We start from the raw sequence: 14,864 nt of genomic DNA, 5'->3' as shown, positions 1-14,864 counted from the left end.
AAGTCAAACTGGAATAAATCTGCCAAATAATAGGTGTTTTTTTTCTCTTTCAGTACAACATGCCATTTATTATCACATTCAAGCAGTTACCAAAAGAGCAGTTGATCTGACTTTGCTGAAGAGATGCAAAGGTTAAATGCAGTAACATGGCTTTTTTTTTTTTTTTTTTTTTTTTTTCTGAAGGTTAACTTCTGTCTTAGGTGAAAGACACTATAAAATGACAGCACTGCTGCAAAAGGAGACAGAATGATACATTTAGTAAAATTCCCAGTCTAAGCCTTTTCAAAGAGCACAATCAGTTAGTATAACATGCCTATCCTAAGGGTTCCTTTCAAACACGATAGCTTTCTTGTAGTTTACACTTATCATATTAAGCAAAACTGTAATGAGATCACGACAACTTCTTTTAAAAGCAACAACAGCTCAATCGCCAAGAAAAAAGAAGAGTGATAAATATTTTCATGGAAAGAAACCTCCAGTGAATGGCTTAGTGTTGAAGCTGTGTTCTCTTTTGTTTTCTGAACTTGGGAATAACAAGGGGCTGCTCTTCAAATAAATAAATAAATAAATAAAATCTCCGCACCAGTTTTCTTTTCATTGCTAAAACATTCCTTTTCCAGACAAACTGGCAGCTCAGGCCTCTTATTGAATAGATTAAGGGCTTGTGAGATTCAAAATGATAAAATGCTGGAATAAGTGGGAGGGATTAATTGGCTAAATTAACAACAAACCAAAGAAAAAAAAAACCAACCCACTCTACTGGGAATGTTTTGCTACAGAGCAAATGCAAAGTTTGTTGTTTGTTTGTTTTTTTTCTGAGGCTCAATAGAATACTTTTAAAGGTTGCTGTACCTTGGGGTGTGGGATGCAAATAACGTATACTTCTTCAACAGGATATACTTAAGACAAAGGAATTCAAGGACTACAACTCCTAAAGGAGACTTTAACATTCAGTGCTTGTATAATAAATTCCTTCAGAAGATTTCAAAGAATTCTTCACAAGAGACAATACCAAGTGTTTTCCAGTTTGGCTCCAGAGACGAAATTTAGTCCATGCCTTAAATTATCCACCGAGACAATAGCAAATGCAAGGAACAGTAACTTGGCCTGTTTTTCCCATTAGCATCAGATACGTTTCCTAAGTGCATATATGCCCGTGTTGTTCCTGTTTCACCCTGCAAAGCACTAGATGGTCTTATTTATAGCACTCCCTCAACAGCAAAAAAAATATATATTTGCTTAGACATTGTACAGAAACGTTGGAAAAGAGAAAATCTTTGAAGAAGAGCTTTCAGTTGCTGAAAGTAGGGTTTCTAGTGAGCTCATCCTGGGAGCCTGCTAAGAATAACAGCAACACAGCAAGTGGAATGAAGAAACATAAACCTGGGCACTTAGCTTGGAGCTTCATGTTCATGTCTGTAGTCTGCTTGTACCTCTTGCCTCTGAACAGTGGTCAACAAATACCTAAATGCCAGGAATTATTAAAATAATCTTCCTTTCTAATATTACATGCTGACATTTTCTTCTGCTGACTTTTGCAAGACTGGGTGCCTGAATGACTGCTTTTAAATCAAAAAGAAATGTGAGGAAAAAAAAGCATTCTGGTCAGATTTGCTAGCTATCCAAAGAAACGGTTACCAAGCTGACATAAATCAACGTGGCAGGATCTACAGGCTAATTAAACAAATGTGACAATTTTAATGTGACAATTTGAAAATGCTCAGAAGTGTCTTCCATCCATAATGCACATTCTTTTCAAATGCTTATTAAGAACCACATCCTGGATTAAGAAGCTGAAAGTGACTTAAATATTCAATAAAAAACACGGTTATTAGTACAATTGGAAATATACGCCTCAAGTAGATAGGAAGTTCATTAGGTTTCTCAGAACATTAAATTCAACGACACACTTTGTTTAAAGAAATGTTAGAAATTATCTATAGAAATGGATAAGCCATAGTAAGCAGTATAATTTTAAATATCTGATTGAGCCTGGCCTTTGCACAGTTATAACACCAATAATTCCAACTGAAGAACTCAGCACATTTTGCTAGGACCTAATTTAACTCCGAAGTGCAGTGGCAGTGTAGGTGAGATTCTCCTTCTCTGTTTCATTGAAGGAGAAAATGTGGTGTGAAGAGACATCTCAATGTTATGCAGAAAGATTAAAGGTATGATGCCTTATCTGAGTGTAGATAGTCAAACATTTACTGAGAGGGTGTTCCAAGAGATAGGAAGATCGACCATATCTGTCACTGAGTGGCAGGAGTGAAATGGCATAGTCTATATTTTGCCAGCTTAAACGATCTCTGCAAGTATTAAGGAGAGCATGATAAGAAAGCACACTGATGACTATGCTGTATGAAAGTCTTAATATCAAAGAAATAAGTTACTCCCACCCCCTCAAAAAATGACTTTTGGAATTATTGTTCCTACAGAATACGGAAAATCTTGAACTTAAGACTGATGATGCTTGCAGGACAGCCTTCCCATGTCAGACAGCTTTAGCAAACCCATGGAGACTGACAAGGCTGGAACCGTCCACCTGCTTGTACAGGGGATCTCTCCAAAGGCAATACTTTTTGACCAGTATCTCAGGTAATGTATGTAATCTTGATTTAAAGGATTGGGAGCATCCTGGGTTCAGTATAGACTGAAGTCCATTAAGAAGGCCAGCAGAAATAGAGAAATGATTGTCTCCTTCTGCTGTACCCTTTTGAGGCCCTACTTGGAGGTCTACATCCAGGTCTGGGGCCCCAGAATAAGCAGAATGTGGAGAGAAGTGCCAAGAAGATGCTCAGAGGGCTGAAGTACCTCTCCTGTGGAGAAAGGCTGAGGGAGTTGGGCTTCTTTAGCATGGAGAAGAAAAAGCTCTGGAGAGACCTCACTGCAATTTTTACATGGTCTGGTAGTGGTAGGACAAAGGGAAATTATTTTAAACAAAAAGAGGGAAGATTTAGGTTATATGTTAGGCAGAAATTCTTTACTCTGAGGGTAGTGAGGCACTGGCACATGCTACAAACAGAAGTTCTGCATGTCCCATCCCTGGAGGTGTTCAAGGCCATGTTGGATTGGGCATTGGGTAGCCTTATTTAGTGGTTGGCAGCCCCGTCCACTGCAAGACACTGGTGGTCTATGATCTTTGAGGTCCCTTCCAACCCAAGCCATTCAATGATTGCCTATGATTCTGTAATTGTCAATGAGATTCAAAGTTTTAACGTCAATTCTACTTCAAGTACCTTCATTCTTTTCCCGTTTTCTTCATGCTCCCTTCTTAAACCACAAGAGCATGTGAAACATCAAAGGTTGCAACATGACAGGTATAGTTAAAATAGTAAAACTTCAGCGTTCTCAAGTATACGAACCCTCTTTGGTCCTTATTTATTTATTTATTTATTTTTCCCTACTTATATGTATAAGGAAGTATATATATGTATATTTTTAAACATCAGCCATGTATTTTTTTAATGTTTCAGCTGTCATGGACAGCTGCAACTTCAGAGAATTTGAAACAGAAACTGATACTCCTTCTGAAGATTCATTTAGTCACATCTTCCAACCCCATCTTCCCTTAGATGCTGTAAGGCTGTCTAGTTTATTGTAGCTCTGTCCAATTTAGCCTCCATGGGCCCCATCAGCCTCTTCAGTAGTGCTGACTTATGGGAAGCTTCCCACCCAAGATTTTAAATCTGCAATAGTCACCCCCAGGCAAATGAGATGAAGGGCTCACAGAAGAAAACTACAGGCTTTGTCATTTCAAACCAAAATGGTTTGCAAAGCATGCACTCATTTCAGAAAGTCTAACTTGATTTTAATATATTTTCAATGTCTTCATTCTGTGCCTAAAGCAATTTGTTATGTAGAGTACATAATATTAATCTACTTAAATGAAAGGTAACATTGCTAGCACTTTCAACACTCAATGCCCATATTTAACCACGTTTCATTTTGACAGGATAAGATGAAATAACAGAAATGATTAATCTGAGACCCGAGGAACATTCTACAACCTATATTTCAAAAGAGGACTTGATTTTTGTACTTGATACTTTCGCAACAAGATATGTATGAGGAGCATAGTAGCTTTGGATTGTTTTTCTTCTTGACCTTACCAGATGTTGTGCCAGTATTTGTTGTTATCAGCCATTTTGGAACTGGGAACAGTACTCCAGGACAGGCACAGAGTAGGCTTTGCCTCCAAAACAATGACTATGGTTGGATAATTTTCTGTTTTTTAACTGGCTTTTTAGAAGCTGTTTTTTGATATTGTCATAACAGAGTAATGAATAAGAGTAAACACACCTAGCATGTAATGCATGGCTGTATACACTGGATCATTTCTTAAGTGACTGTTCATGAGGAAAAGAAACTAGAAGTGGTTGGGTTGGGTTTTGTGCAAAAGACATGCTAGAGAGCTTGGAAAACAGATGAGAATTAACACACTTTTATTCTACACTTAGTAGAGGAGATAGTAGAATCATAGAATCACAGAATAACTCAGGTTGGAATAGATCTCAAAGATCATCAAGTCCAACCACAGCCTAACCATAGTATGAGTATACTCTAACAACCCTCTGCTAAATCGTATCTCTGAGCACTGCATCCAAACAGCTCCTAAACACATCCAGGGACGGTGACTCAACCGCCTCCATGGGCAGCCTATTCCAGTGTTTATATATTCTAGTAGATGAGAGCCCTTTCATTCTTTTCAGGAGCAGCAATACATGCCCAAATATTCATGATGTCAGTTCATTTTAGAGTAATTTTAGTGGCAATGGCAAATCAGGCAATGATAGTAGAACTATACAATAATACTGAAATCAGCAGTGTTTCAACTTGGCACTATAAAAATCATCAGACCTTGCTTGTCTGTCCTGATAAAGGTTTAATCCCTTGCTGCCTTACATTCTGAAGAACCATATATCCATACATCACGTGAGTGGAAAATACCACCCTCTGAATACAGAAACACAGCACACCCACATGCATTTGTCAGATCAGATAGTCAGCTTTTTCTCTCCAGTACCTCCCCAACAGAATGAAGTCTGCTTTGCACTGATCTGGTAGTACAAAGCACATTTCTAATGTGTCTACATCATAAGTAAGCTCCTCTAATGCCTAAACCGTGCCTTACAGCAGTGCAACTGTGGCCACTAAACCACTAAAGATACAAAGTATTTGAGCACTCAGCTCCACATTACCTACCTCAAGTTAACATACTGACTGCTCTTGAGACGTCATTCTCATGAGTGACACCATCATGTTGTCACAGCAATGGAATAGCCAAAAGCTTGACTAATCCTGTCCTGCTGTGTTCAGGTACAACTTACAGTGGCCATGATGAGCCCCTATGCCAAGGGTCTGCTCCTGACTAAGACCTAAGGCTTCTTTTGCTTTTGCTCTTCAAAGACCATTCTGGGATGTCTTCCAATGACTCAAATTATTGATATATTGGTATGTATAAGGCTGGGCAATGCACAACAAACAAACAAAAACAAACAAACAAACAAAAAACCTGCCGGTAAGGGACTTTTTCTGACCTTCCTGGAATTACGGATGAATTCTGCTAATACTGAGCTGAGAACTGAGCAGATGACATACTGAACTAGGAGAGAACTGCTCTTAAGGAACTATTTAGCATTTCCATTTTTCTGGAGTAAAACCACATCTAGGGATCTACCAGAGTAAAGGACTGGTATCTGCTATCATATGCCCAAAATTACACAGGAGTAACTACTTTTTATATCATAACAACAGTAGCAGTGTAAGTGGAGCTGCTATTCATACCAGTGTGGAAGGATGAAGAATTCAATGAACTCAAATGAGATCAGAGGTCAGTGGAATTACCCCCTGATTTATTTTGGTGTGCAAGCAGAAACTGACTCTGCCTCCATTCAGAAAATACATTTAAAATGCTGAAAATGCAATGACTTGGATATTGCTAAGAAAAGTATAGCTTTTATCCATCCAAATCTTCATGTGCATAAGCAAGGTCTAAAGGAAAAAGATCACACTGTATGGCCTTTTTCAAAGCAGGCTATTGCCCAGTTTCTTACACACTTCCAAGGGCTGCATGCCAGACAAGGGACAAAGGCCACAGATACACATTTACACATGGGCTAACTTTTCAATTCATTTTTTCATTTCAACAGAAAGAATAAATCACCTTATCCTAGAGAAAGAAGCAGCTTGACAGAAAACATACGGTGCTGGCCTATTTTTATAGCACACCTAAGACATATAAGGATTCATTTATTTACTCAGCTATTTAAAAGTGGCTACTCTTACTCATTCCCTGGACAGCTAAATGCCAGGTTGCTAAGTTACTGTTACTTGACATCATCTCCTCCCCAATGTGTTCCCACATTTGACAGGTTCACATGATTTACTAGGCCAGTCAGCTCGTTATTCACTTGTCCAATGACGTCTGGATAATCATTTTAAATTCACATCATGTCCTCCCCAGCAAGCCCCCAGGTTCCACTTGAAAATATTTAAACTGCTTGTCAGCTACTAAGTGCGTTTGTAACCACACCAGACCGCATATGTGTATTTTTCAAATTACAATTAATGTAATTAGGTTTAGCCACATCTTCAATGCTGGTTTGTATTTTAGAAGAGGAAAACAATTATTGAGGGGGCAAATAATGGCCTGTATTTGTTACGGTCTAATTTTGCTCTGTGAACAGCTCACCTCAGCTATGGATGATACATATTAAATCCATTAGTGCTTTCAATTGGCATGAGGAAGGTAACACTACACATAATTTACCCAATCAAGGGCATTTTCACCTGCTGATCAATTTACATATTCTCCAATGTCATTAGATGTGAGCTTGTAATCAGAAGAATAGAAGATCATACAAATTACAGACTTTGCTCATTTAACTCCAGTCATTTTTATACTAATTACAATCTAAATTACATTTAGGATTAATTTTGCTTCCAGGCCAGAAAGCTTTTAAATAATATCACATATATCCATATTGCATCAGAAGTCTGCTGAATTCCTTGGTGCCACACAACAGCGAACATGGATCTACAAAAATCCTTTTGTTTCTCCGAGGAGGACAGAGAGAAGTGTCTGCCCAGATGGCGAGCAGCACCCACCCGACAGCTTCGCATATACAGACCTGAGACTCGCCTCTGCAGGATTACATCTAAACAACCGCCTAAACAGCTCACCCAGAATTTCAATTCAAGTCAATATTTTCAATACAATTCCTTGAGAAATTTTATTTAAAGTTTCCTTTCTTTCTTGTGCAACACTGCATTCTTCTCTTAATCCAGAGGCAAACCCATGCTAAAGGTTGTCCTTTCTATGTTCCCTGTAGAAAGAAAAGGAGTAATGCAAATTCGCACACTACACACAGCCCTAGATTTGGATCGGCATATTGCCTTCTAATGATATACAATGACAGCAGGGCACACTGGCATAAAGCACTGATATATGTGGCACAACTAACAGCTTTAGAGTATTGGTTTAAAATGTCAGTTCTCTTTCCCCATCTGCACTTTGTATCACAACATTTCAATGAATTCATTTTTCAATGGCTGCATATAGCAAGTGACAACTTAATTTAAATCCATATTAATAAGTTGTGAATTACACGCACATACTGTTGATTGCCTATTTTCCACATTATCCACATGCTCAAAGCCAACATGTTGGTCAAAAAAAAAAAAATAGTCATGTTTTGAAACAGAAAAAAGTATACCAACGACCATTCGCTTTTATGTTTCAATTTGGTGTTAACAACCTGTGCTATATGCAGATCTCCTGCACTACATTTATAGCTTGGCCTTAGGTGTACAGCAGGGATTTTATTTTATTATTTAATTTTAATTTTTAACAACTTTCTCAGACATTCTGGTTAGAAAAACAAAAGGAATGGGAGACTGGGCTGCCATTAACCTTTGGTTGTAGTATCATGAACAGTCCTTGGAGTGTTTACACAAGATGACCCAAGTGGCTAAGTGTTTCAGGAAATCTGAAGGACTGTGAAATTTTGTGAGTGGGCTCAAGACCTTTCTCCTTGGTCAGCTGGAAACTTTGGTCCTTAAACTCAATTCAATGCTTTTTGTTTGTTTGTTTTGATTTTTAATTTAAAAAAAAAAAAAAAAAGAGAGGTAAAAAAAACATCAATCAAGTTCAGCTTGAAAAAAGAGCTTGGTAAAATCTGAGGTCACAATTCTTAGTCCCAAAAGAGCTCCTATGCCTTTCTTAAGGGTAGCAATGAATTAAGGCATGTATTTTTGTGACTATAAAGAAGAAAAAAACTCAAACTTCAAGCAAGACTTGCCCTCAAAGCAAATGGCAGGGCAGTGTGGGGGCAGGCAGGTGAGGGGGCACTTTGGGGTGTGCAGCTCTGCAGTGGACATGGCCGGGAGCAAAAATTGCCAGTCCTTGTCAAGCATTTGCTGAGCAGCTGTAGGAGTGACACAGAGTACAGTGGTGTCACTTTGGATTAAAAGCTGCATATGTGAGTGCGTAATACATCCAGATATTTTGAGCTGAACTCTGTTTCTGTTTCCATTGGCTAGAATGCACACTGTTACACTCCCACCCATCTACCTTTGAGACATCAGCACTGTGTAACCCTTGTGTTATTTCTGCAGCATCCCTAACAGAGATGGAAACGTTAATGTTAATATCTATTTTTATTTTATTTTTTTTCAGCTGGAGAAGCTGTCACCAGAAAGCTAAGACCCACGTTCCCAAAGGCTCTTCAAAGCCTGAGTCAATGGCCCCAGTAAGCCAGAAAATATCTGTCGGAGCTGGGAACTTACTTAATCCAAGTTCTCAAAGCACAAATTGCTGTTGCAGCCAAGGGTTGTTCTTTCTGTCTGAATCTCTTGACACAGGACTCCCACAGGGAGCCCAAAAACTAGATTTTGACAACTGCTGGGCATCACCTTTTCTTACTTCTTTTTTCACTGTTGCCTATCAAGTAGAATATGACACTCTGCATGCAGCCAAAACACCTTTCCCACCAGCTCATTCTGCATTACAAATTTGACAAGAACAAAGTCATTGACAAAACTCAGATACTTCTGTTCCACATGTGCTTCAGCACCATACAAATTTGGAAGCCTAAAAGCACTGCCATTGAAGGCAATCAGTTGGGATGCAGGGCTTGCTTAGCCTTTGATGGGCAGCCCCAGGAGCAGATCTGTGATCTCTGGCTTTCACACACTTGGGGACTCTGCAGTTGATCCAAAACCACTGAAGGAGACAGGAAAACTTGCACTCATCCTGGTGGTTTTCAGAATGGAGCCTGTGAAATTCTGGCACTGTTTGTTGACTCAAATTACAGTCATGGGGTAGGAAACATGATCATCTCCTCTTGATTAGAAAAAAGAAAGGCAGATATTTCTGCTTCCTATGATTTATATGCACTGTTCTCACACAAAAACTGTCAGCTGGATGATTGACTCCTGGCTTTTGCTACATCACATTTCTTTTTGATGCTGTTGATTGAAAACAAATGCTTTCCCCACCTAACATGTCAATTATTGCAACAACAGTAAAGCATCTAATAGAATAATATAAACAGGAGAAGAAATGGTTTAAATGTACCAAAGAATCAGAAAACTGCGCTTCAACATTTTCTTTGGTTTTGCTTCCTTATGTTGTCTAAGTAATAAACTGTTGCTCACTTTGAACATTGAAAATAAACTGTATTTATTTCTTTGCATCCATTGCTGCTAGGTGCACATACTGACACATACCCCTCTGTGACTGCCAGTCTGCAAATGCATGTTTGCTTGCTGGTTCAACTTGAGCAGAATCACTGACAACGCATAAGGACATCAGCATTATCCCAATATAACATGTATTTGAAAAACAGGAACAGGTTTCCACTTAAACAGTTTCAATGAATAGTGCAAAGCCTGCTTTATTTAATGAACAAGAACATGTGTGTGTTCTTTTAAGCAAGTTTGACACAACTGTTGTTCTTGACTTTGGGTCTGGATGAGTTTGCACCACTTGCTCCAATTGAAGAAGACATGGCCAGCACAAATTTCCACTGAAGTTTTATCTTCTCCACATCAAAACCAGCAGGTGGGCCAGAGATCCCACAGTGGCAAATCTGACAGATTAGAAACTTAAACTGTGTGGACACAACCCAAAATGCCAGGCAGAAACTGTAGGTTGCAAGCCTACTAGTCCCAGATAAATCTCACTGTCAACAGGGAACACCAACTTTGGAGTGCCTGAGGAAAGGTTCACCTTACAGTAAGGCAGATTTAGGCATACGCAACATATTTCCCATGCTCTCTTTTTCTTGTTACACAATCTTAGCACAATTAGTTTCTCAGTTTGGAGTAAATGTTTTTGTTTTCTATATTTAAGCACTAACCAGAACTCCGAACAAAACAAACAAAAAAAGTCTGTAAGTCTTCAGCAAAACCATGAGTGGTGGGAAACTATATTCTGGGGAAAGAAGTAAGACTGTAGGCCACTGTGGGAGAATTAAGGGAACTCTGCCCTACGGTGGGAGAGAAATGGATTCTGGAGAGACTTGCAGAGCCTAAGAACTTAACTTAAAAACAAATTAACAGGAAAGGATGTAATTCCTGACCAAGACAAGTTGTAGATGTACTGGGAGAAGGAATATTAGAACTGAACTTAGGAGCATCCTGAGCCCACCAGGCTATTTCTCTTTGACACAAACCCACTAATAACTTACTATTTAACAACGATGTTAAAGACAGCCCTTCTCCATGGAAGATGAAATAACAGCACTACAATTAAAAGAAAAAAATACAGCAAAGGCAAAGTGTATTACTCACACGCAGTATTTCTTCCACACAGCTGGAGTCATTAGGAAGGGTAACCTAGGTTTGAAGAAAAATAGAAATGTTTAGTTAGGCACTAGATGCAAAGTTCAGTGACTAACTATACAGGCGAACAGCTAACAAGCAATTGGCTCTGTCTGAAGACTGCTGCATCCATGCTTGCTGCATACCACATTTTCCAGTTCAGATCAACAAAAGTCACCAGTAGGACACATTTTGACACAATTTGTTACATTTTTTGTTTCTTCTGCACTACTTTGTGCTAGGAATGACACTGTTGGAGCAGTACAGTACTCTGATTTCCTCACAGTTGAGAACTGGCAGTAGAATTGCCAGTTCTGTACTGGCTGGACTATAAGAGTTGAGGCTAATTTTCTTGTATCTCACATCACTAGCCTGTTCCATGTAAAGTATCAGGTCAAGACTGAACAGCACACACTAACCCATTTCAAGAGGCTTGGCAGGTATCCTTTCTCCCGTGGGGAAGATACATTATACCAACGCATAAAAACATACCCATGCACATACACAATGGTGCCCTGAATATCTTCCAGCTGAATATCCTTGTTTAAATGGTTGCTGTAATATTTTCCACAGTCCCTCACTCCAGTGTCATTAAATATCACAGAAGCTCTAAACACTGTGAACAACAACATAAACAGCAGGCAGACAAGACCTAAATGTGAAACCATTTTACAGTACTTACAGGCACTTCCAATGGATTCTTATCATGGCAGTAAAACAGCAGAGAGAGAGCCAATAGTCAGGGAGATATCAAAAACAGGTGAAGTACTTCACGCCATAACAATTCAGTGAGGCTTTTCTACCTCTTGATGACTAGTTTGATAAGGGACATTAGTGACTAAGATTCATCTGTGCTATTCAAATCTGCTACAGAGCTTAACTGAAAGCATGACTATGACTTTCCTCGTAGAGTTCAGCAAGCACAAAGCTTGAAGACTAAATACATACAAGTGACAAAAGTCAAAGACCAGGAAGACCAAACAAGTCACCATGTTCATTTCCTGTTAATGTTGCACACATTATATTCCAGTAACGTGGATTGTTTAGCTCAAAAACAGAAGGGTTTTGTGTTCTTTTTTTTTTGAGCACAGAAGTGGGTCTCCAATTCCTTCACTTAATAAAATATGGAGTAGTGTTTAAAACTATTTATTCATTTTCTGTGATAATTAGTAAAAATCCTGCTTTTGGTGTTACCTCAGCCTGTCTATAGAGCTCTTCCCACTACCTACTTCCCTTCTCACTTACACCAGGCACAAATACGTAGAATTATACTTGACTTTTCTTGAACGCCATATGTTCACCTTTTACCTTCTTTCCCTATAAGCAAGGTGTTCCATTCTTTTGGCTAATTTCACCACTATCAGAATTCCCAACAGTTCAACAGTATCTTGGTAAACATGTACTGAAGAGAAAATGACAACAGTGAAGTATTCTTAGTGATTTTATCTACAACAGCAACTGCAGATTGTCATTTTCCATAATACCATTTAAAAACACTCAGCCAATGAAAAAAACTCCAATTCTGCCCAACAAATCTAGGCTGAAAGCTTCTGGTGGATTGCCAGTATTAGCTGCATGAATTCCACCTTCCTGCTGTAGTACTTGATATTCCAGAACTTAATTGACCTTCCCTCAATCCCCTCAATTAAATTTTGCTTAAACCACTTCTTTTTTCCTCTCAGTGACATTAAACTCTTTGCTAATCTGTGTTTTCCATACATCGTCCATAGTTTCCAATTCAGAGAGGAATATAGTTAACTTTAAGTACAATCTGCCTCAGATAATCAAAAAAGTATTACTGTGATGTGCAGTAGGATAGTAGGAGTACAAATGGTATGTTGGAATACGAGAAAACAAAGTATTAACCTAACAAGCTTGCAGTCTACACACCAACCAAAAAGTCTCTCAGAGCAGCTACAAGAGCAGCTCAAAATGTGCCTGAGTTGGTCAGACTGGGAAAAGTAACAGAAGCCACCACTTTATTTAATGCTCCTCCCTGACATTACACGTGACATTTTCAATGGTTAGCTTGGACACTGTGTGTATTTCTCTGTTTAGAAATGTCATAATTGTGCCATGGGCTATTAACACAAGGCAGACCATGCATTTACTTGCTTTACAGTGCTCTCTCAACTCACAGCCCTGTTTATGTTACTTCAGAACAAATGATAGTAATAATAATAAACATACTACTCTACTGCAGTAAAGCCCTCTACATATTAGACAATCACAATGAGCTTCCGTTGGCAGCACTGACTAATAACTGTAAATGTTCATGCATCTATTTAATTGTCTTAATGGCAGAGAAGATTTTAATGGCTTGACAGAACTTTTGTTCCCTTTGGCATTGCTTTGTTTTGAATCACTGGTATTAAAGGGATGCAAGATGTCAAAGTACTGTGATTGTCATATAGAAAGATCCAAGAAGGAGCTAGCACAAAGAGGAAAACATTTAGATTGATGCAAACATTAAAAGAATAATTATTACAACATGACTATCAGAGAGAAGATCAATGTAAGAGTCTTACAGTGCATTACTATTAATGGATTTCTCAAGAAATGAGACCATTTTTCTAAATTCATGCTACAGTTGCATGTATTCTAGTTCCAGGGAACTTGAAAAGCAAAGATCTATTGAAGACTTAAAATACCCTGGGAAGAAAAAAAAAAGAAAAAGAAAAGAGCAACCTCCCATCCGTGCAAAGTATGAATCAAAAATTGCAGGTTAATTCTCCACAAATACCTGCATCCAGCATAAAAGTGCAAGAAGGCCCTCATTGCCCAAACTGTGCAATCCATGCACAGGTAGATCAGGGTAGAACAATACACAGGAAGCAGCATCACTTTGTTGAGTATTAGTTCTATAATTTTTTTTTCTATTACATTTGCCATTAATAAAATGCCATATTCCTCCAGGAGTTCAATCAATGATGGATATCCCATACTATTACTTTCCCAAAAATCAAGTAGTTTGGGAAGCATTACATGATTCTCCACTCCTTGGCTTTTTGAGCTTTCATCGATCACCAGATTTTAAACTGGAGGACCACAGCTTTCACTTGTGCATGCTTTTGGTGCTTCTCTTCCTTTGTGAGCAGCACAATCTAAACCAGCCAAAAAGACAGATTCCAGGAATTTTGCCTCTGAATGACTGAGCAGTTACATCTCACATCACAAGCTGCTCTCAGCCAGCATGCACTCTGGACTGAATAACAGTTAATATTACATAAGCTGAAGATCTAAGTCCCGAGGTAATATAACTTCAGTCAAAACAAAAAGATTTCATAACAGCTACATGTTAGTCTGAACTTATATTTCAATTTCATTTTAATCTGGCTAAGCTCTTTTGCATCAGAATGCTTCATGTTTACTTTTAGATATTGCTTCCAGGCTTAAGGAAAAAATATAAAAAAATAAAAAATAAAAAAAAAAAAAAAGAAGAAGAAAAAAACTCTAAAGGTTAGATGGTCAAAATCTCCCAGCTTGTATTATAGGGCTCTTCACATTTCAGTCTCGTATAAGAAAGAACAGAACTTAAATGATGTGGAACCAAAGGTTTAATGTATGGCTTGGATGGCTCAGTGATAAACTTAAAAGAGAAGGAAGGAGGGCAGAAATATTAGAGTGAGGGAATAGTAGCCCGATGTCATGCAGATCAAATGGCATGGGGTTAGTGGTTACACTATCTGATGAGTCATGTTGATCTAACCTTCCATTTATTCATTCAACAGTTCCTTGACCACTCTTAGCTCCTGGACAATTTATAACCTGCATTAGATAAGATTTTGTTTTCATGGCCACAGAAAAATCACATTAAGTCTCTTTTCCCTGTATTTTACACCAGACAGCAGGCATGTCTTACAAAGGTTAGCAACAAAATCTTCCAAAAAACTTATCAAAAAACTCCTGAAAATTCAAATGCAGTGTTGGGAAGTGGAAATACACATAGAAAAATGGCTTTAGCAAAACTGAATGACTATATTTTCATCTGAATAAACTGTAAAAAATCCCTCTGGCTTTACTGGTGCACAATTGGC

General features: G+C 38.4%; 1 protein-coding gene across 1 annotated transcript in view; it reads right to left on the bottom strand.

The window, feature by feature from the left end:
- Positions 1 to 14,864, bottom strand: part of AFF2 (ALF transcription elongation factor 2) — a 338,300-nt gene that overhangs the window by 146,986 nt on the left and 176,450 nt on the right. Inside the window, exon 4 of the mRNA XM_072334541.1 lies at positions 10,798 to 10,842. Coding sequence (XP_072190642.1) covers positions 10,798 to 10,842 — 45 coding nt within the window. The remainder of the gene's footprint in view (positions 1 to 10,797; positions 10,843 to 14,864) is intronic.

The sequence above is a fragment of the Excalfactoria chinensis genome, chromosome 4 (assembly GCF_039878825.1).
Source record: "Excalfactoria chinensis isolate bCotChi1 chromosome 4, bCotChi1.hap2, whole genome shotgun sequence".
In the NCBI taxonomy this organism is placed as follows: Eukaryota; Metazoa; Chordata; class Aves; order Galliformes; family Phasianidae; genus Excalfactoria; species Excalfactoria chinensis.
The sequence above is the reverse complement of the archived record's forward strand: the minus strand, read 5'-3'. Positions and strand labels throughout refer to the sequence as shown.